At 40.3% G+C, this 21,689-nt stretch overlaps 2 protein-coding genes across 3 annotated transcripts in view; one reads left to right on the forward strand and one right to left on the reverse strand.

Moving 5' to 3' along the window:
• Positions 1-11,156: 11,156 nt before the first annotated feature.
• Positions 11,157-21,689, reverse strand: part of LOC137095121 (protein-L-histidine N-pros-methyltransferase) — a 41,108-nt gene continuing 30,575 nt past the window's right edge. For both annotated transcript variants that reach the window (XM_067461403.1, XM_067461404.1), the window contains exon 5: positions 11,157-11,906. In XM_067461403.1, the coding sequence (XP_067317504.1) occupies positions 11,701-11,906 (206 nt within the window). In that variant the 3' untranslated portion in view covers positions 11,157-11,700. The remainder of the gene's footprint in view (positions 11,907-21,689) is intronic.
• Positions 13,849-20,180, forward strand: LOC132782018 (immunoglobulin superfamily member 6). Its single transcript, XM_067461405.1, has 6 exons — positions 13,849-14,097; positions 15,324-15,674; positions 16,620-16,726; positions 18,336-18,389; positions 19,382-19,456; positions 19,792-20,180. Exons 1-6 carry the CDS (start codon positions 14,037-14,039, stop codon positions 19,831-19,833), a joined length of 690 nt encoding a protein of 229 aa, XP_067317506.1. The 5' UTR covers positions 13,849-14,036; the 3' UTR covers positions 19,834-20,180.

Consider the following 21,689-nt stretch of genomic DNA (forward strand, 5'->3'; position numbering starts at 1 on the left):
CAGACCTCCGCTGATTGTCATCCCAGATTTCAATGGCAATTCTGTGCAGGTTTACTTAGAAGCAAATCTCCCTGAGTTCAATGGGGCTTACAGTCAAGAAAATAGGCACTGATTTGCCTTCTCCATTCCCTACTGATGATTATATTTAATACTTGCTTTCCTTTTTTAAAAACAAGAAACTCTGCTCTTTTGGGAAATTATTTTGATAATCAATCTGGATATCACATCATTACAGCAATTTACAACTAAGGCTAGATCTACACTGCCAGTTTGGAACCACATTTTATGATCAGTGTAGACCCATATTGCATTAGATGGTCAATGTAGAGCAGGCATGGGCAAACTTCGGTGCTCCGGGTGTTTTGGACTTGGGAAAAACTGGGAGGCTGTTAGGAATTGTGGGAGTTGAAGTCCAAAACACCGGGGGGGGGGGCAAAGTTTGCCCATGGCTGATGTAGACTCATATAATGCAGCTCGATGCAGATAAACTGGATTCTAGGAGTCTACAGTCACTGACAATGTATGCATTATTTGGCAGTGCAGACAGGGCCCTAGAGGGGAATATTTCTGGATCATGGCTAAATTAAACCATAGATATTGAATCCAGGGATTGTACTGCATAGTGCATAAATTTCCTTGGTATATACTGTAGAACTGTAATTATGTGATACCTAAAGGAAATCTCTTAAAGTTGGGTTGTTGTAGGTTTTTCTGGGCTATATGGCCATGTTCTAGAGGCATTTTCTCCTGACATTTCGCCTGCATCTATGGCAAGCATCCTCAGAGGTAGTGAGGTCTGTTGGAAGTAGGAAAATGGGTTTATATATCTGTGGAATGACTGGGGTGGGACAAAGGACCTTTGTCTGCTGGAGCTAGGTGTGAATGTTTCAACTGAAACTTCGCTTAAAGTTTCTTGTCATATGTTCCTAAAGACGGTGTTCCACTGGAAGAATGCAATCATCATCATCAACAACAAAAACATCAATATCATCACCACACAGTAAAAACTCAGCAAATTAGGCAGGCACCTGAAAATAACCTGGACCATTTGATCTTGACTGTATTTGTTGTTTATTTGTTCAGTCGTTTTCGACTCTTAGTGGCCTCATGGACCAGCCCACGCCAGATTTCCCTGTTGGCTGTTGGCACCCCCAGCTCTTTCAAGGTCAAGCCAGTCGCTTCAAGGATACCATCCATCCATCTTGTCCTTGGTCGGTCCCTCTTCCTTTTTCCTTTTTCCTTCCATTTTCCCCAGCATCATTATCTTTTCCAAGCTTTCCTGTCTTCTCATGATGTGGCCAAAGTACTTCATCTTTGCCTTTAATATCCTTCCCTCCAGTGAGCAGTTCAGCATTAAATCCTGGAGAATGAACTGATTTGATCTTCTTACCTGGCCACGGTAGTCCACGCTCTGGTTACATCCCGCCTTGACTACTGCAACGCTCTCTACGTGGGGTTGCCTTTGAAGACGGCCCGGAAGCTCCAATTAGTCCAACGGGCGGCAGCCATGGTATTAACAGGAGCAGGGCGCAGGGAGCATACAACTCCTCTGCTGTACCAGCTCCACTGGCTACCGATTAGCTACCGAGCCCAATTCAAAGTGCTGGCTTTGACCTTTAAAGCCCTAAACGGTTCTGGCCCTACATACCTATCCGAACGTATCTCGGCCTATCAGCCCACCAGGACCCTAAGATCTTCAGGAGAAGCCCTTCTCTCCATCCCGCCTGCTTCACAAGTGCGGCTTGTGGGAACGAGAGATAGGGCCTTTTCTGTGGTGGCCCCGCGGCTTTGGAATGCCCTCCCTACTGAAATAAGATCAGCCACCTCGCTAATGGCATTTCGGAAAAAACTGAAAACTTGGATGTTCGAGCAAGTTTTCAACTAATTCCGATGTGATGATGTTTTGATCATGGACTAGCAATCAAGGATAACGAATTGGATTACGACTTTAACTATGAGATGTTCCGGTCTGTATTGGTGGCCCAATACTATGTATGTATATGTATGTATTTTTATATTTTATTTTATATTTTTAAAGTGAATATTGTATTTTTAAATATGTTGTAAACCGCAATGAGTCGCCGCACAGGCTGAGATATTAGCGGTATACAAGTGTACTAAATAAATAAATAAATAAATAAATTTAATGGAAATTGAAGCAATTGCTGACATCTGGTTTTCTAGATTTTTATGCCAACTACATTTTTATGCCAACTTCCTACATCTCATTTTCCAAAAATTGCAAGATTTCGCAGTCCAAGGCACTCTCAATATTTTCCTCCAACACCACAGTTCAAAAGTGTCTATCTTCCTTTGTTCAGCCTTCCTTATGGCCCAGCTCTCATATCCATAGGTTACTACAGGGAATACCATTGCTTTAACTATGTGGAGCATCGTTGCCAGTGTGATGTGTGCTATGTATGAACGTATCTCCTTCTACGTCCCACCTAGGAATTTAAGATCTTCTGAGGATGCCCTGCTCTTGGCCCCACCTTTATCACAAGTGAGGCTGGTGGGGACGAGGGACAGGGCCTTCTCGGTGGTGGCCCCCGCCTGTGGAATTCACTCCCCAGGGAAATTAGATCATCGTCATTCCTCCTATCTTTCAGAAGGAAGTTAAAAACTTGGATATGGGACCAGGCCTTTGGGTAATCTGGCAGACCGACAAGGACAATGACGTCTATAGCTTTGGAAAGGATTATGATAATGCTGAATGGACTTACGGATTACAGAACTCGGCGAACGTTGGCCACCAGATTGGCTTTTCTTTTTTTAGTTGTTATTGTATTAATTAAATGTTTTTAACTATTTATAATTGCTGCTGTTATATATTTTACTATGTTGAATTGTTGGCATTGAATTGTGCCGGTTATAAGCCGCCCTGAGTCCTCCCTAGGGGGTTGAGAAGGGCGGGCTAGAAATGCTCGAAATAAATAAATAAATAAATAAATAAATAAATAAATATGTGTACAGTGTGAGGAAGTACATCATCAGTGTCACAAATGGATGGTGAACCGACAGCTCCCCTGACGGCCAGAATACCCTCATGAAAAAGCTGGAATGTTAATAGCCTCTGTGTGTCTGTCTATATATGTTGCGTGTCTATGGCATTGACTGTTTGCCATGTATATGTACATTGTAATCCGTCCTGAGTCCCCTGCGGGGTGAGAAGGGTGGAATATAAATACTGTAAATAAATAAATAAATAAATAAATATCTCTACTCTTAATTATTTTATTGAGATTAGTCATTGCTCTCCTCCAAAGAAGTAAACGTCTTCTGATTTCCTGGCTGCAGTCCGTGTGTGCAATAATCTTCGTGTCTAGAAATACAAAGGCTGGCAAGTCTGGCACTGTCTCCACGTTTTCCCCATCTGTTTTCTAGTTATCAATCAGTCTAGTAGCCATCATCTTGGATTTGGTTTTTTTTATGTTAACTGCAACCCAACTTTTGCACTTTCTTCTTTCACCTTGGTTATCAGGCTTCTCGTCTCCTCCTTGCTTTCAGCCATCAAAGTGGTATCATCTTCATATCTAAGGTTGTTAATGTTTCTTCCAGCAATTTTAACTCTAGCTTTGGATTCATCAAGCCCTGCATATCGCATGATGTGTTTTGCATACAAGTTGGATAGGTTGGGTGATAGAGTGCCCTGCCATACTAATTTCCCATCTTGAACCAGTCTGTTGTCCCATGGTCTGTTCTTACCATTGCTACTTGAACTTGCTTGACTGTATGTAAAATTTTATTGGACTGCTTGGCTTCGAATGAAGGGGGGAAATATATTTTCAGCAATAAGAGCTAAAAACTCCTCCTTTAGTTTTTAAAACCAACTCTACATCCAATCATATATTCTCAGCTTGCTTTTTGTCACAGACTCCCCTCAGCCCATCAGTCACTCCTTCCTTGCTTGCAGTGGAAGATCTTTGGAAAACAAGGAGGGAGAGAGCAATAAACACAATCTGCCTTGTATTTGGAACTATAAAGTTTCTTTCAGGGAAACTTTTCAACAGTTAATCCAGCAAATGAGAAGGAGCTTCTATTTTGCTTTTGAGGTCTGAGTGATAAGGCTAACAATCCTTATCACTGGATTGTTTGAGGAAAACAGTTCCCCAGTGGAAGCCTCTGTCCCGATCTCTGGTTGGCATTGCACCTCATAGTTATGCTCAGCAAGACCCAAAAAGCACAATGGACAATAATAACAGGCACAAAAAGATAGCCGAGGGCAACATCTCACCATTGCCAGCTGATTAGAGTTTGAAATGGATCAGGGTTGCATTGTAGCTCTGGAAGGAGGTAAAATGAGGGCATGGCTTCCCAATAAGAAAAAAACCCTTTCAATTAAATGACTAGGATTGTTGTGACTTAATTTTTAGTTGTGCATTTAGACCAGCTATGGGCAAACTTTGTCCCCCCAGGTGTTTGGACTTCGACTCCCACAATTGTGGGTGTCAAAGTCTAAAACACCTGGAGGGCCGAAGTTTGCCCATGCCTGATTGAGACATATTGTTTAGCACTTGCAAACTCATCCTCGTTTTCTTGCAACAGTGAGTGAAAAATACATAAGTTTCATTTAAATCATATATGAGAAGGGATGTTATCCTGTATATGTTGGGAAGTAAGTCCCCTCCTATTGATTACACTATGTTCCTGGGTTATAAAGGTCATTTCCTGATTGGTTCTATCATTAAAACATGAAAAAAGTTTATTAAACTGCAAAAAAAGTGGTCTGCACAAGAGGTTACAAATTGCCTATAAATGGTTAAAAGTGGCAGCCACAAAAACCAAGTCTCTGTAGTATAACAACTACTTTCAAAGTGAGGACTGCACAATTAAACAGGAAATAATACTTTCAAACCAGGAACAGATTTTCCCCCAAATTTTGTTACATAGTGTTGTCAATTGCTACAATCAAATGAAAAGTAAGAAATGGGAAAACGGGAAGTTCAGTGTCAGTACTGTAGAAACAAACAAACCAATACTTTCCCATAAACACTGAATTTTATGAAAGCATTCGTGATTTTTTTTCAGGAGAAGCAAGCCTTTCATCATCCACTGGATTTTTGTTTCTTATTGTTTTAACTTGTTTAAAATGGTTCCACATTTTATTATAATTAAAGTGCCTTTTAATCAGATTCTTTTTTGTATGCTGTTTATTTTTTTTAACTCTGTCTGTTATAACCGTTATAAGCCACCTTTACTCACAAACTGGGAAAAGCACAGTAAATATAACAATAATAACAATAACAGCAAAGCAGATCCTAAACTATGAATTGAATTCCTGGTCCATTAGTGTTAATAATAATAATAATAATAATAATAATAATAGCAAAGCAGATCCTAAACTATGAATTGGATTCATAGTTCATTAGTGTTAATAATAATAATAATAATAATAATAATAATAATCGCAAAGCAAATCCCAAACTATGAACTGAATTATAATAATAGCAAAGCAGATGCAAAACTCTGAACTAAATTCTTAGTTCATTAGTGATAATAATAACAATAATAACAACAATAGCAAAGAAGATCCTAAACTATGAACTTAATAATAATAATAATAGCAAAGCATATCCTAAACTTTGAACTGAATAACAACAACAACAACAACAACAACAACAATATTGATAGCAAAGTAGATATTAAACTATGAATTTAATTTCTGGTTCATTAGTGTTATTACTAATAATAATAGCAACAAAGCAGATCCTAGACTATTAATTTAATTCCTGGTTCATTAATGTTACTACTACTACTACTACTACTACTAATAATAATAATAAATTTAATACTAAAGCAGATCCTAAACTATGAACTGAATTTTTAGTTCATTAGTGATAATAATAATAACAACAATAGCAAAGAAGATCCTAAACTATGAACTTAATAATAATAATAATAATAATAAAAGCAAAATAGATCCCAAACTTTGAACTGAATAACAACAACAACAATAATATTGATAGCAAAGTAGATCTTAAACTATGAATTGAATTTCTGGTTCATTAGTGTTAATACTAATAATAATAGCAACAAAGCAGATCCTAGACTATTAATTTAATTCCTGGTTCATTAGTGTTAATACTACTACTATAATAATAATAATAATAATAATAATAACAAAGCCGATCCTAAATATGTACTCAACAACAACAACAACAACAACTTTATTTATATCCCACCACCATCTCCCAAAAAGGGATTTGGGGGGCAGCTCACATGTCAACAAAAGTGCAATACAAAACATATAAAATACAGAAAAATTTGGCCACATCAATGAGCAACACCAAAAATAATAGCCAAGCAGATCCTAAACAATAAATGGAATTCCCAGGGATTATATAAATGCAAGCATATATTAATATGATCATCATCATCATCTCATAAATATAATTATTAGCATGACCATGATCACCCATCCATTGCAAAAAAAAGTTATCCTATGGGAAAATACCTTATGAAAGGTAATATCTGGGAAACCTTCAGTTCGGACTCACCTGCAAATCCTGTGAAGTCGGTGAAACCGAGGATCCCAGGAAGTATTCCTCTCACTCAGTTTTAGGGCTGCGAGTCAAAGAGGTTTACTTTCTAGAAGAAAGGTGAAGAGGGGGAGACTGAGGAAGAAGGAAAGAAAGAGAGAAAGAGAAGAGGGAAGAAGAAAGAAAGGGAAAGGGAGTCTGGAATGCAGAGGGACAGCAGGGACTGTTGAAAGGCAAGCGAGAAGGAATGAAAGGAGGAAGGAAAGGAGCACATGAAGGTGAAGCGAATAGGGAATTCCAGGGAATGTGAAGCCTCTTGTGTCCCCTCACAGGAACAACACTTGCGCACTATACACAAACAACTTCTGTGATTCTGCTGCTTCTAGATCACTGATCAAGTAGCTCATTAACTGTACCTTTAATGCAGAGCTTTCCAAATGGTGTGTCGGGACACGAGTGTGTCACCTGCAGTCCATAGGTGTGTCACATTATATATTTAGAACATTTATAATTATAAATGTATTTATAATTGGAGCCCTCGGTGGCACAGTGGGTTAAAGCACTGAGCTGCTCAGCTTGTTGACCGAAAGATCGCAGGTTCGAATCTGGGGAGCGGCATGAGCTTCCGCTGTCAGCCCCAGCTTCTGCCAATCTAGCAGTTCAAAAACATGCAAATGTGAGTAGACCAATAGGTACCACTTTGGCAGGAAGGTAACGGTGCTCCATGCAGTCATGCCGGCCACATGATCTTGGAGATGTCTATGGACAATGCTGGCTCTTTAGCTTAGAAATTGAGATGAGCACCACACCTCAGAGTCGGACACGACTGGACTTAGTGTCAGGGGAAAATCTTTACTTTCACCTTTACCTTCTCAACCGCCGAAGAGGAACTCAGGACGGCTTCCAACAGGCAACTATTCGACACCGACACAGTATATTAACATAACATAAAAATGCAATTAGAATACATTAAAACCAGTTGTAAATATACATTAAAACAGTTTGCCAGTTCAAATCGTCATCCAAATCAGTCCATTGCAGTCCACTATTCTATTCAGTCTATTCTGCAAACGCTTGATCCCACAGCCAGGATTTGAGCTTCTTCCAGAAGGTCAGGAGGGATGGAGCAGATCTAATCTCATTAGGGAGGGAGTTCCACAGCCAAGGGGCCACCACAGATAAGGCCATGTCTCTCGTCCTCACCAAATGCAACTGCGATGGCGATGTGACCAAGAGCAGGGCCTCGCCGGATGTTCTTAAGGTCCTTGGTGGTTTGTGGAGGGAGATACATTCGGACAGGTTAGCTGGGCCGGAACTGTTTAGGGCTTTATGGGTTAAGACCAGCACTTTGAATTGTGCCCAGAAGCAAATAGGCAGCCAGTGGTCTTCCCATCTCACTGGAAGCAACCCCTAAAGGGCATCTAGTCCAACCCCCTTCAGCCAGGCAGGAAGACATAGTCAAAGAAGGAAAAATGGAGAAAAGATGTCTTATATATATATACACACACACACACATTATTTCGCACTTTATGCTGATCTCTTAGGTGTGCGATTGCCGTTGTTCTTTTGTGTTTAGATAATTAATGCTTTCTTCTCCTCTTCCATGTATTTCTTAAATGGTTGCCAGTTTGTTTGTTATGAGTTGAGTCAATTCATCCATGTTCATTTCGTCTGTTATTTTTATTTGCCATTGGTCTTTTGATGGGGTTTCTTCCAGTCTCCAATTCTTTGCATATACTAATCTTGCAGCCGTAATTAAATAATTTAAAAGAATTTCTTTATTCAATACCAATTTCAGTGCAATTCCAATGGTGGGAGTTGGAGTCCAAAACACCTGGAGGGCCCAAGTTTGCCCATGCCTGCCTTACAAAAATAACACAACACGGGGATTGTTGCACTGAGATCCTTGTTTGCCATGTTGCCTCCGCAAAATTGTCCTGCACAAGGAATTATTCACTGGTTGCTATACACAAAACCTGCTTTCTTAAAGCTACACACAGCTTTAAAACATGAACTGCACTGCCATCTAGAGAGAAGGCAGTGGGACAACCGAGATCTAAAGGCCTGTCTTGGTTCTGTCATCTGTCCTGAAGGCTGATGAAGTAATTCAACTCACAAACAACATCTTTAAACTTACTCGCCCCAACGACGCTCAGTATTCACATCAACACAATCACCATAAACAGCTTGCATTCTCTGATGAATCTCCTTTGGGGTGACACCTTCTGCTGTCAAGAATTCAATGACTGCATGTTGCTTAAATCACATTGACCGACTGTCTGCGTAAGGTTCCATACTTTGCACTTTAACAACACAACTGTTCAATGCTAAGGCTTCCCACCAAAATGGAACTGTAGAGGAGAGTCTACTGAACAAGCCAGTACCTGCCACATACTAGTACTGCCATCTGTTGAAGAGTTATGAAGGTGGAGGCATTACTTTTCATTCAACCCTCGTACTCTGATGTTGAAGCCCCCAGTGGCGCAGTGGTTGAACTGCTGAGCTGCTGAACTTGCTGGCCAAAAGGTCACTGATTCAAATCTGGGGAGCAGGATGAGCTCCTGCTGTTAGCCCCAGCTTCTACCAACCTAGCCGTAGGAAAACATGCAAATCTGAGTAGATCAACAGGTACTGCTCCGGCGGGAAGGTAACAGCACTCCATGCAGTCATGCCAGCCACACAACCATGGACATGTCTATGGACAATGCCAGCTCTTTGGCTTAGAAATGGAGATGAGCGCCAACCACCAGAGTTGGACATGACTGAACTTCATGTCAGGGGAAAACCCTTACCTACTCTGACATTGAAGTTTTCAGATGTGATTCTATGGTATCCTCTTGACCCAAGTATAGTAAATATATAAGGTACACTGTTATGCATAGTTTCAGGTATCCAGAGGTGGTCTTGGAATATGGGAGTCATACTGTATAGGGAACTTGAAGAAACAGACTACACTGTATCTGCCTCATTTATCCTTTTTTGGCCGCAGGGTGGTGACCCTTCTGGACACAGCCCAGGATAAGAGAGGCTATGACTACGTTTAGGGCACTTTTTCTAGCCCCTTCCCCAGCAGCGTGACTTTACTTGCAGAGGATTCTAGGTTTTGTCCTTAGCATCTCAAGTTGGAATATCTCAGGTAACAAAGGAAAGTCAAACTTGACCCCGGTAGTGCACACTCTGGTTACATCCTGAATAGACTACTGCAATGTGCTCTACTTGGGGCTGCCTTTGAAGACTGTTCGAAAGCTACAAATGGTCCAACGGGCAGCAGCCAGGCTAACTGGAGCAGAGTAGAGAGGACATCCCTCCTGTTGCGTCAGCACCACTGGCTGCCAGTCTGCTACCGAGCACAATTCAAAGTGCTCCCTTTAACCTATAAAGCCCTAAATGGTTCTAGCCCAGCTTATCTGTCTGAACTTATCCCCCTATGGACCGCCTTGTAGGTTAAGATCTTCTGGGGAGGCCCTGTTCTCAGTCCCACCTTCACCGCAGGCACAACTGGTGGGGATGAGAGACAGGGCTTTCTCAGTGGTGGCCCCTCGGATGTGGAACTCCCTCCCTAGTGACATTAGATTGGCCCCCTTCCTCCTGGCCTTCAGAAGGAAAGTGAAAGCATGGCTTTGGGATCAAGCCTTCGGAGAATAATTGTAGTGCAGTAATAGATACGGATTATGTGAAATGACTACTGAAATGGCCCCAGATTACGACTGTGGATGGTGTGGTTTTTAACAGTAAGTGTAATGTATTTTAAAATGTTTTAATGTGCATTAATTTTAATTCTTAATTGAAATGTTTATTTTAATTGTATGTTGTGTTAAGGCATTGAATAGTTGCCTTGAGTCCCCTTCAGGGTTGAGAAAGGCAGGGTATAAATAGGGTAAATATATAAATAAATAAGCTTATCCTGAGCTTCAGTGGTGCAGCAGTCAGTTTGGAACTGAAGATGCTACTCATGGCAACCCCCATAGACAAACCCACAAGGAAAGCAAAAAATAATGCAAGTTGCAGTGTTGATCTAACGCAGGGGTCCTCAAACTTTTTAAACAGAGGGCCATGTCACAGTCCCTCAAACTGTTGGAGGGCCAAATTATAATTTGAAAAAATGCATGAATTCCTATGCACACTGCACATATCTTATTTGTAGTGCAAAAAACACTTTAAAACAATACAATAATTAAAATGAATAACTATTTAAACAAATATAAACTTATTAGTATTTCAATGGGAAGTGTGGGCCTGCTTTTGGCTGATGAGATAGGATTGTTGTTGTTGTTGTTGTGTGCTTTCAAGTCATTACAGACATAGGTTGACCCTGAGCGAGGGCCAAGTAAATGACCTTGGAGGGCCGTATCCAGCCTCCGGGCCTTAGTTTGAGGACCCCTGATCTAACGGTTCTGGCAGTTTCCATTTCTACCAGGAATAAGTCATTTTCAAAATTCAAAGGTATTAAATGTTTACTCATCACCAAGCAACAAAACACATTGCTTTACAACAGGGCTAGTGCAGTGGTTCTCAACCTTTGGGTCGCCAGATATTTTGGCCTTCAACTCCCAGAAATCATAACAGCTGGTAAACTGGCTGAGATTTCTAGGACTTGTAGGCCAAAACACCTGGAGACCCACAGGTTAAGAACCATTGGGTTAGTGCAAAAAATAAAATAAAATTCTGGGACAAGAGTCATGTCAAAAAAGTTTTATTAGGCATGATTAAAAACATGTGCTGAAGACCAACAGATAAAATAACTTCATAAACATGGAAGAAAATCTATCCCAACCCTTCATCAACCCAAATTTTATACCGAGCGAACAGCTTTATTGCCAGGGTTCTCTTCCAATGTTCTGGAGAAAAACAATGCACACGGGTTCCGTTTGTGCAACCTCCTGGCTGTTGCTGAATCAAGTCCTACCGCTGTCAGGTATAAAAATATCTTCTAGTTATGGTTGGATTGCAGGGACCTCGTGGGGGTTAAGAAATCATCAGCAGAAGAGCTCTGTCTTTTTTTCCTTTTTTAAAAAAGATGTTCTTTTCTTAAAAAAAACATACTACAAGGAAATTAGTAATTCTTTTTTTGACCTTTAGACTTCATACATGACGTCGATTTAGAATGGACAACCACAATTTTTTCCTCCTTTCCTGTAATTAATAATAATAATAAAAAACAAAAAAAAATCAAAACGCTTCATTCACAGGCTGCTTCTTGGGATCGACTCAGAAGGTACATTTACACTGGTTTGAGGACGAAGACAGCATCATCTAAGACATAGTAGTCATTATACATATCACCTTCACATAAGTAGGGCAGTCTAGTGAATGCCTCTATGGCAAAGCCAGCTTTTTTGAAAACCTCTGGCAGGCTGTTCACTTGTTCCTCCCATGTCAGTCCTTTGATGTCCAAAACTTCAGAAGGCTTGTCCCACTTGCCACCTACTGAGAGAACATACGGGTTTCATTAGCATTTATTTTTCATAATTCATATTGAGTCTCAATCCTGCCATCTGGCTCAATTCATCTAAGAGGAGAAGTCCATTTATAAACCAATCTACTACAAAGTGGGCAAAACTAATGGGTTGGAAAGCACACAAAAGGGAGGGTAAGCGTTTCCAAAACAGTGAGAGACCCATGGAGGCTTGCAAATAGAAGCAATAATCAGCTCAACAAAGTAAAAGTATAAGGAAGAGTGAATTTCTTACTTTTTGGTCAAAACAATGAAGAAATCTGTGGCACTTTAAAGACATATTGCCAGGGTTCATGCTATGGTTCTCAACCTGGAATCCCCAGATGTTTTTGGCCTACAACTCCCAGAAATCCCAGCCAGTTTACCAGCTGTTAGGGTTTCTGGGAGTTGAAGGCCAAAAACCTCTGGGGACCCCAGGTTGAGAACTACTGCGCTATAATAAATTGGGTTGTCCGTAAGGTGCCAAACCATTGGTTTTACTCAATCAGACTGACTTGGTCACTCCTTCAGATCCTATCAGGCAGAGCAAGGTGGACTTTTGTGGCCCACCTGATGCTCTTGGCTTGCAACATCAGCTGAGGCACCATTATTAATGGTGAGGAATTCTGGGAGGTACTTTCCAAAAACATTGAAGAGGCCACACCAGCTCACCCTTGTGTCCAGGAGTTGCAATGCTTTCCACTTCATGGGTGACTGTTCCTCAGGTTCTTAACTGTCTGTGGATCCATAAGGTTTTCATGAATGGTCCATGGCTGGTCTAGAGATCCATGGACAAGGTGCTATTTTTGTTCTTCAGATTTATAACAAAGAGGTTATAAATATTGCTTTGACTAACAATCTCTTGACCATGCTGTGCTTCCTGCGTGGTTGTGTTCCTCTATGCCAGTGGTTCTCAACCTGTGGGTCCCCAGATGCTTTGGCCTTCAACTCCCAGAAATCATTAACAACTGGTAAACTGCTGGGATTTCTGGGAGTTGTAGGGCAACATACCTGAGGACCCACAGGTTAACAACCACTGCTCTTTGATAAGGATGAAAACACCAGTGTGAAAAGAAGAAATTTAAACTTCAGGAAAACTTCCACTATGTGCCTTTCCCTCTATCACGCAGCATTCCCCATTATATGTCTGGCCTTTCTAGCCTTCACTGATTTCTGGACAAGATTGTAGAGTTGTTGAACCAGACATCTTGGTTTCGATGAGTGAATGTGAGTGAACAAACTGCAGTGAACATGGGGCCTGCTTTCAGTTTTGGCAAAAAATCCACTGAAATTTTTAACTGTAGCTGAGAAATCCAGGACACCCAACCAGTTATGCTGGAGAGGGAAAATTAAGTCCAATGATAAAAACTGATATGGAATCAACCCCTAAAATTATATATAAATTTAAAATATATATAATTTTTTTTCAGGGAAAGGGGGGGGGGAGTTGAATACACATGGTATTAAAAGTTATGATTCTTTCAAATGATCTTGAATGTCCTTAAAACTGACATGACTTTAGCCTTGAGTTATGTTCAAAACAGTATTTCAGTGCAGTTTCTTTGAGGGAAGTGAAAGAATAACTTGGAAGGAAGAGCGCAATCGCAACCACTAAACCACTAAACCTTACAAGACAAGAACAAGAGCTACTGTACTCGGCACGGTTCAGCAGATAGGCAAACAACTTGCAGCGATGGTCTGTTTTACTGCCAGGGAATCACTTGTGGAATATTTTGTTTCAGGAGCCAAATACGTTGACTACTTTTGAGTACTGCTTTGAGTAGGTCATGTATAAATGTAATTTGCTGAAACACATCATGCAGCAAAATGCTTCAAGCGCGCCCTGGAGAGAAGACACATTTATGGAACTGGAATCTGTTCATTCAGAGGGAAGGCAAATATGATCTGTGCTAAAAACTGAGACAGCCAACTTTCATCAAGTAAGCGAAGGTATTTTCAGAAAACAGAGCCCTATGCTTCCCCTAAACATACGCTTGGGAAGTTCCTTTCTTGAGCAATATGAGGGCATTAACTAAGAAGAGTTTCCTATTTTGGTGCTATTTCAGGGTGACTTACTTCCACTTTCTCAAGCTAAACCCTTTCAGAGGAATCTCACAGGCAAAATGATAACGTCCACACAATGGGTTCTGGTTCTTGAAGTTACCTGGCTATCATATTGTGCTGGTAAGGAATTTTTTAAATCAATGCTTTCTGCTATTATTGAGCTTTAAAATAACAGTCAACAGGGCTAGCCCTATCATAAAGCAAAATGAAGTAATTGCCTGCTTGATGTGCCCTGGTTGCATTTTTTCTTACTAGTGGTCGGGAGAGCTGCTTGAGAAATTTTCTGCTTAAATCAAAATACCTTGCTTGGCTTTGCGGATTTATAGACTTGAATGTTGTTGGGGGCAGTTGTGACCCTGCCTAAGGATGGTCTTGAGTTCACACAGATTTCTTACACAGAGTAACAGAAAATTACTCTCCTGAGTAAACCTGGACAGGAGTGGGAAAGGCAAATAGGGAGAAACAATTTCCTAAGCAAGTTATTTCACAAATTTAGAGGGACATATCACATCCTCCCTCACCCTACCGTCCATGGAGCAGCTGACAGTTCTGTGGAAATAAACCACAATAGTTCAGAGGATTTATTCGCTAATAAGCATGCTTGAGAGTGAACATAATCACTAGTAGTCCTAGCTGGGCAGAGTAGAAAAAGCAAGAATGAGAGCAGATCTCAAACATCAACAGAACAGTCACCCTGAAGACTACCAATGCGTTGTTGAAGACTTTTATGACTGGAATCACTGGGTTGCTGTAAGTTTTCTGGGCTGTATGGCCATGTTCCAGAAGCAGTCTCTCCTGATGTTTCACCCGCATCTATGGCAGGCATCCTCAGAGGTTGAGGGGTCTCTTGGAAACTAGGCAAGTGAGGTTTATATATCTGTGGAGTTTCCAAGGTGGGAGAAAAAAACCCTTGTCTGCTTGAGGCAAGTGCGAATGTTGCAATTGGCCAACTCGATTAGCATTTGTGAAGAGTGACACTCTAAAAGCAAGGGAATTCCAGACAAGAATCAATCAGGGCCAGTTAACACCTCCCAACAAAGGATTCTTCCAGGCGGCAACCAGCCAGGCTTTTAAACGGCAAGGCCATTAAATGCTAATCAAAGTGGCCAACTGAAACATTAACACTTGCCTCAAGCAGACAAGAGCTCCCTCACCCTGGACATTATTCCACAGATATACAGTATAAACCTCACTTGCCTAGTTTCCAACAGACTCCTTAACCTCTGAGGATGCCTGCCATAGGTGTGGGTGAAACATCAGGAGAGAATGCTTCTGCAACATGGCCATACAGCCCAGACAAATCACAGCAACCCACTAACAATGCACATTTTCCCCCTTTTCAATAGGTGCTGACCATTGTGCAGTGAGTGTAAGACAACCTCAATCCATGGATGGTTTTACCGAATCCAGCAACATTAGTATATCATGCACCTTTTCTGCTCAGAATTGTCCCACATCATCCCTTAATATTCTATGGTTTCGGTATCTTGCAAAAACCCATGAAGATTTGTGTACTCCTGTGTGTAAAAACAGAACCAAGTTCGAAGTGCTTCACCCAGCAGATGATCAGATTTTGCTTCAAATTAACACACTCAGTGTGGACGACAGTGGAATTTACTACTGTGGTGTAGCATTTCCGGATTCCATAGCACCTACCTCCAAGACCACAGGGGAAGGAACAGTGTTAGTGATCAGAGGTCAGTTGCAATTTTGAGTTTTTTTAACACTTTATTTAAGAGATCTAAAATCCACTTTCCTATCAAAGAATGCACCCAAATATTGTTTATCGTGTGATTTTACAGGTAAAATCATATGGTACCGGGCATGCTCTGTATACAGAAACCACTAATTTCATCTTTAGTATTACAAGGAGAAAGAAAAAAACACTCCTACCTGAGACTCTAGTGAAGCTTTACCCATTGGATTTAGTACAAACTGCCTGATTACAGATTTGCTTCCAAGCTGAACTCAAGAGGCTGTTACTTCTTTACAAAGTTTTAGCTTTGAGGTAAATATCTAAAAGGCTGCATCTTGCCCATATTTTATGATTCTCAATGGAGGATCATTTGTATGTTTAATCACCCCAAATGGCTGAGTTAGTGGGCACACATGGAGCTGCGGTGGCACAATGGGTTAAACCCTTGTGCCGGCTTGATTGCTGACCTGAAGGTTGCTGGTTTGAATCCGTGAGACAAGGTGAGCTCCCACCTGTCAGCTCTAGCTTGTGGGACCCGAGAGAAGCCTCCCAGCAGTATGGTAACACATCCGGAAATCCCCTGGGCAACGTCTCTGTAGATGGCCAATTCTCTCACACCAGAAGCGATTTGCAGTATGTTCTCAAATCACTTCTGACACGACAAAAAAAAGTGGGCACACAAGAGAGGACTTTCTCTCTTGTATATCTGCCAACCTGGACTGTGAAATTGCATTGCAAGGGAAGCTTGGCATACTTTAAATATGTCTGAAGTTCTAAAGGTGACCTTTGAAGGTAGCAAGCAAGATATAAAGCATTAATATAAAACCAAAGCCCAGAGTCTTCAAATTGGAATGAGGGTGACAAAATAATTCATACTATAAATCTGATATGAAATAGGGAAATAAACCACATATCCTGTATTATTTTTTGTTTGCCATTAACACAGAAACTAAGATATACAGCCAAGGAACTATCAATATCATGGTGGCCATATCACTGCTGCTGTTCTTATACTTCACTGCAATTTTGGCAATTTTGAAGTTCTTCTCTAAGGTATGTTCATGACTGTATCCTTATTTGTGTCTGCGTAAGCATCAAAGCATGTACATGGTTTTTGCAATGACTCTGAAAAACGTTAGTTAGTGGACTACAATTTCCAGAATCCTTGAACTAATGAAGTCTCTGTATGATGTATAAGAGATGCATGTCTTTGTTCATGTACACATTTATTATAGACAGTAACACCCTCTGAACTACTGCAAATTATCTCAATCTGGGGCAAAGTAGAATTGAGAGCATCAGATTTTCTTTTAAAAGTGTCAAATGAATATTAAGACACCTTACTTAGTTAATGTAGTACTATTAGCCTATTTGCTGCATTGGACAACTACAATACGCTCTTTCATCTGAACAGAGTTTACAAGCTGTATCTGGTCCAAAATGCTCTGCCCAGGCTGCCCAGAGCGGTTAATAGGAATAATGCTACAAAAATGAATTTAAAAATGGCATCCCCAGTCAATTTCTGAGTGCAATCCCAATACTCTAATCCTGATAAGAGCCTAAGTAAGGTACGGTATGGAAAGGGTAACCTGTGGGGCAACATGTGTTTCCCAAATCCCACTTTGTCAGCTCTCAAAATCCCCTCTAAGTATTTAATATTGTTTTCAGCTTTTTTTTGCATGGATTTCACTCAAAAACTATTCCAAAACACCTGAAAATCACATGCAAATAGGGTGGTTAGCCCCTCATTCCCTTAAAATTGAGTGGTGACATGTCATTTGGAACTTATTTTTGGCCTTTTTCTAAGAGTTTTACTTTGTCCTTTCTTTGGTGACATTCCATTGGTGGACTTCGACATTTCAGGTGGCTTTTGAAATTTGTAACCTGATTTCCATTGGCTTCTTCTTACTGCTTGCAGATCTTAATCAGTGCTATTTTGCTTTAGTGCGATTGATAGCCTTAGAAAACTAACATATGGTGAGTGTAATATGTTCTAGTTTGTATTCTATATTCTTCCTTGCTTTTAACAATATTTTATGGGATACGTTGGATCTAAATAATTCTTAATAAATCAATAGCTGAGTTCAATACTAGAGTGGATAGATTGTAAGTTGGCTTTCAGTGCTTCGAAACCTAATTAGTCATTAGATTAGTCATTTCAAGTTTGGGACTCTAGAAACAGCAATTCAAAAATAATTTCCCAGTTTCTGATTGGTATCTACTACAAACTGATCTAATCATTACCTACAGAAACTACACTTTTGGTCTATTTAAACTATGTTCAATTGTTTTAAACTGTTTAAATTGATTTTACTTGTACACCCTCTTGAGAGAATGTGATATAGAGAGGGATACAACTACTGTATTCAAATAAATCAATGTCCTATAACCAGCAAGAGTTTTTACTCTCCAGTGAATTAAAAACACAGATAAGAAGCTCCCTCTTCTCTCAAATTTTATCAAATGTGCTTTTAAGAAGTCATTCAACTTCTCCACTTCAGTCCCATAAAGATAATGTGTCAGTTCTCCATGCAGCAATATTATTTATTGCTTGCAAAGGAAGGCAACTAGACCTGAAAAATCAGAACCACATCCCCTAACATTTGCAAGGCTACCTTCTTTGTTATTTACTCAAACCATGTGCATTTCCTTTCTTTTATAGCCAAAATGTAAGAAATCTGAAAACGATGACCTGAGAGGGAAACAAAATGTTCATGTAAGTGTTAGCTATTTGAGAAACTACAGTAATAGCAAATCATTACCTGGTTGTGGCTTCTGGAGAAAGAAAGAAAGAAAGAAAGAAAGAAAGAAAGAAAAGGGGAGGGGTATCAGAAGGTACAAAACAACCCCAAAGTCTGCATAAGTTAAAAATAACAGGAAAGACACAGAAATAACTATGTATGTGGGCTGGAATCCTCTTGGTGATTTATAACTGTGCAAATGGGGTTGCATCCCAAGAAATGCTCTACTGGACACTGCAGGAAGAGGTATCCTACATCTCTTTCAGAACTTTTTTCTCCATTGTGCAAAGGCAGCTGGATATCTCTAGGGAGGAGCTCCACTTGACTGAAACACCACTGACTGGCTACAGGGTTTGTGTCTATGTACCCCTGGGTGCCATTCAGTTGCTTCTTCCTTTCTGAGGCCCTTGTGTTTGTGACGCTAAGGCATACCAACAAAGTCTACCAACCAAAGTTTCCTTCTTGCCGCTTTCTAAAAGGGAAAGGAAGAGCAGCACACAAACTGATAGGATGTATGGTCCAATTGTATAAAGATTGTATAATCTTTATACAATCTTTATACAGCCCTGCAATGAGTTAAATCTTCAGCTTTAGGGTGTGCAATTTGGGGCCCACCAGTCATCACTGTACTGAACTCATGATCATTCCCCATTCCTGTTGCAGAACTACTGGGCTAGATAATCTCTGTGTCAATATCAGGGTGTGAAGCTTCGATCATCCAATTTTTTTGGACAACAACACCCATAAAACCTTGTCAGCACGTTGCAGAATGATGGGAGTTTGGGGACCAGAAATAGCTTCCTACCCTACTTTAAACAATTCAACCATTATACATCCTACTACAGGGCAACAACAATAATCTTTCTTTTAAAGTCAGCAATATGTTTCATATTTTCTGTTTATATATCAGACTATGTGACAAAGGTAAGACCAGGACACTATTCAAAACTCTTTTTTAATTTCCCAGGCGAAAGAGACTAGAGATGCTTGTCAAGCAATTGCAAAGGAGATCTACAAAAAGAAGAAAAGAAAACAATGGCCTGTAAGTAGCCAGTAGCATCAAAACTGCAAGTCAGTTCTGGTGTGAGAGAATTTGCCATCTGCAAGGACATTGCCCGGGGACGCCTGGATATTTTACCATCCTGTGGCAGGCTTCTCTCATGTCCCATGAGAAGCTGGAGCTGACAAATGGGAGCTCACCCTGCTCCCCGGATTCGAACCACCAACCTTTTGGTCAGCAGTCCTGCTGGCACAAGAGTTTAACCCACTGTGCCACCAGGGGCTCCTGGTCTGTGACTGAAAGTCATATGAAGATGCTACATGATCTTTTTTCCTCAATTTTCTTTTGTCTGAACGTGCTACTTTCCTTTCTTTCAGAGGCATCTGGCTAACATCAGCAAAAGACATGTACCATCCTAGTCACTTTTTTATTTCGTGCGTCACACAGCTGAGGATGTGATTCAGATGCTGAACATTTGCAAGAAAAAGATCTCTATGAAGACCATCATTTACCAGCAAAGTATTTTGCACAGAAACTGCATCCTAAGTAGAACATTAAACAATAACATAGCATTTACTTGTTGCCCAGGAACTGCCAGGACCAAAAGGCTTTATGGATGTGCAAAGTGATTGGTAAGGTAAACTGTATGAGAGAAAAGACTTAACTATCAGATTTCATCAACTTAGTGCCTTCCAGATTTCTGTGGACAATTATCTTTGTAGAAAGGCCAATAAAAATATATTCCAAAATATCTGGAGAGTCTTTGGAGGACATTGCCCTCGGGGCAAAACATCTTCCTCGGTCTAAAATAATATGCTTACCATAGGTGGTGGCTGGCTCATTTCACCAGGAACAACTCATAAAGGCTTTTTTTTTTTTTTTTTAAAGTTTGTTTGGAAAAAAACTCCCTTTCCTGGTTCTCCCTATTTTTGACCTTTGACCTATTCCCTGGCTTTGGCACTTTTGGGTTAACATGGTGGGAATCTAAATATATACAGGACCAAAGATTGAGAACCACTGACTTTTCAAAATATATTCAGATGTTATATTCCAACCCTTTCAAAAGAAACTGAAGTGTATTCTTGGAATTTAAGATAGTGAAAATGCAAGTGCCGGTGAGTCTTGCACCATATGTGCATGTGAAAAGTATTTCTATAGATACATCTGTGTTTCTCTGACATCCTCCAACAATATCTTCATTAATGGTTTTATTAAAACTTTATTATCTAATTCCAGCTCAGATACACCATAGAATAGTCACAATTCTACTTTTTGCACATATATATTCAACCCTAGTAAAACCATCCAGATGTTGTGGTATCATAACTCCCAACATTCTTCATCATTTGGTATGCTGCTGAATGCTGCTGGGATTTGCAGTTACACAACAACTGCATGATCCCCACCTTTGCTTCATAGATTCTAATGGAACCTCAAGCTATGGAACAAATGCACAGAGAAGTCTTAAGGGTCCTGTGGCCCTTCCTCCTTTTGTGCACCACAATTCTCCTCTTCAAGTCTAGTTTGGAAAGTGCTATAGCTTATGGTATTGGCTGTACTACCAAACCACTGTTTGTGTTTATCCAACAATTATGATGCATGCAAATACAGTTGCGGTATATTGAAGGACACATATCTTGCAAGAAAAAAGAGGAGATTGTTTGCCCTTTGTTAGCATGTGTCCATGTTTGTTTATTTTCCCTTGGGTTATTTGCCTTTGATTTAATTTTAGTTTATCCTTTCAATCTATTCACTTTATTTCTTGGGTATTTACATTGGACTGAACTAATATGTAAGAGTTTTGTATTTTAATGTATTGTCGAAGGCTTTCATGGCTGGAATCACTAGGTTCTTGTGGGTTTTTTCGGGCTACAGGGCCATGTTCTAGAGGCATTTCTCCTGACGTTTCGCTTGCATCTATGGCAAGCATTACTACCTCTGAGGATGCTTGCCATAGATGCAGGTGAAACGTCAGGAGAAATGCCTCTAGAATATGGCCCTACAGCCCGAAAAAACCCACAAGAACCTAGTTTTGTACTTTGATAAAACTAAAACGGAACATCTATGTGCACACATGGTATTTAAAAAAAACTGAGAAATCATACAAGTTAGCTTGGGTTTGTAGTGAAGAGGACTTCTGTGCAACTAGAGAAAAACTCTTTGAACCTGGAGAGAAATGCAGGACATCTGGAAAGTGCCTGTTCTTCTATTCTGACTGTGGGCCATGGTTGTCTAAAATCTCCAAAGTGAGTCCTTGTAAGGGCTGCTTCACATG

This window comes from Anolis sagrei, chromosome Y, assembly GCF_037176765.1.
Source record: "Anolis sagrei isolate rAnoSag1 chromosome Y, rAnoSag1.mat, whole genome shotgun sequence".
NCBI classification, from domain to species: domain Eukaryota; kingdom Metazoa; phylum Chordata; class Lepidosauria; order Squamata; family Dactyloidae; genus Anolis; species Anolis sagrei.

Excerpts from the sequence above, each read along its gene's own strand:
- LOC132782018 (XM_067461405.1), top strand. The coding sequence starts at position 14,037 with ATGATAACGTCCACACAATGGGTTCTGGTTCTTGAAGTTACCTGGCTA. Across the intron at positions 14,098-15,323 it reads CTGGCTATCATATTGTGCTG|GTGCTGACCATTGTGCAGTG; the intron begins GTAAGGAATTTT and ends CCTTTTCAATAG. Across the intron at positions 18,390-19,381 it reads GAGGGAAACAAAATGTTCAT|GCGAAAGAGACTAGAGATGC; the intron begins GTAAGTGTTAGC and ends TTAATTTCCCAG.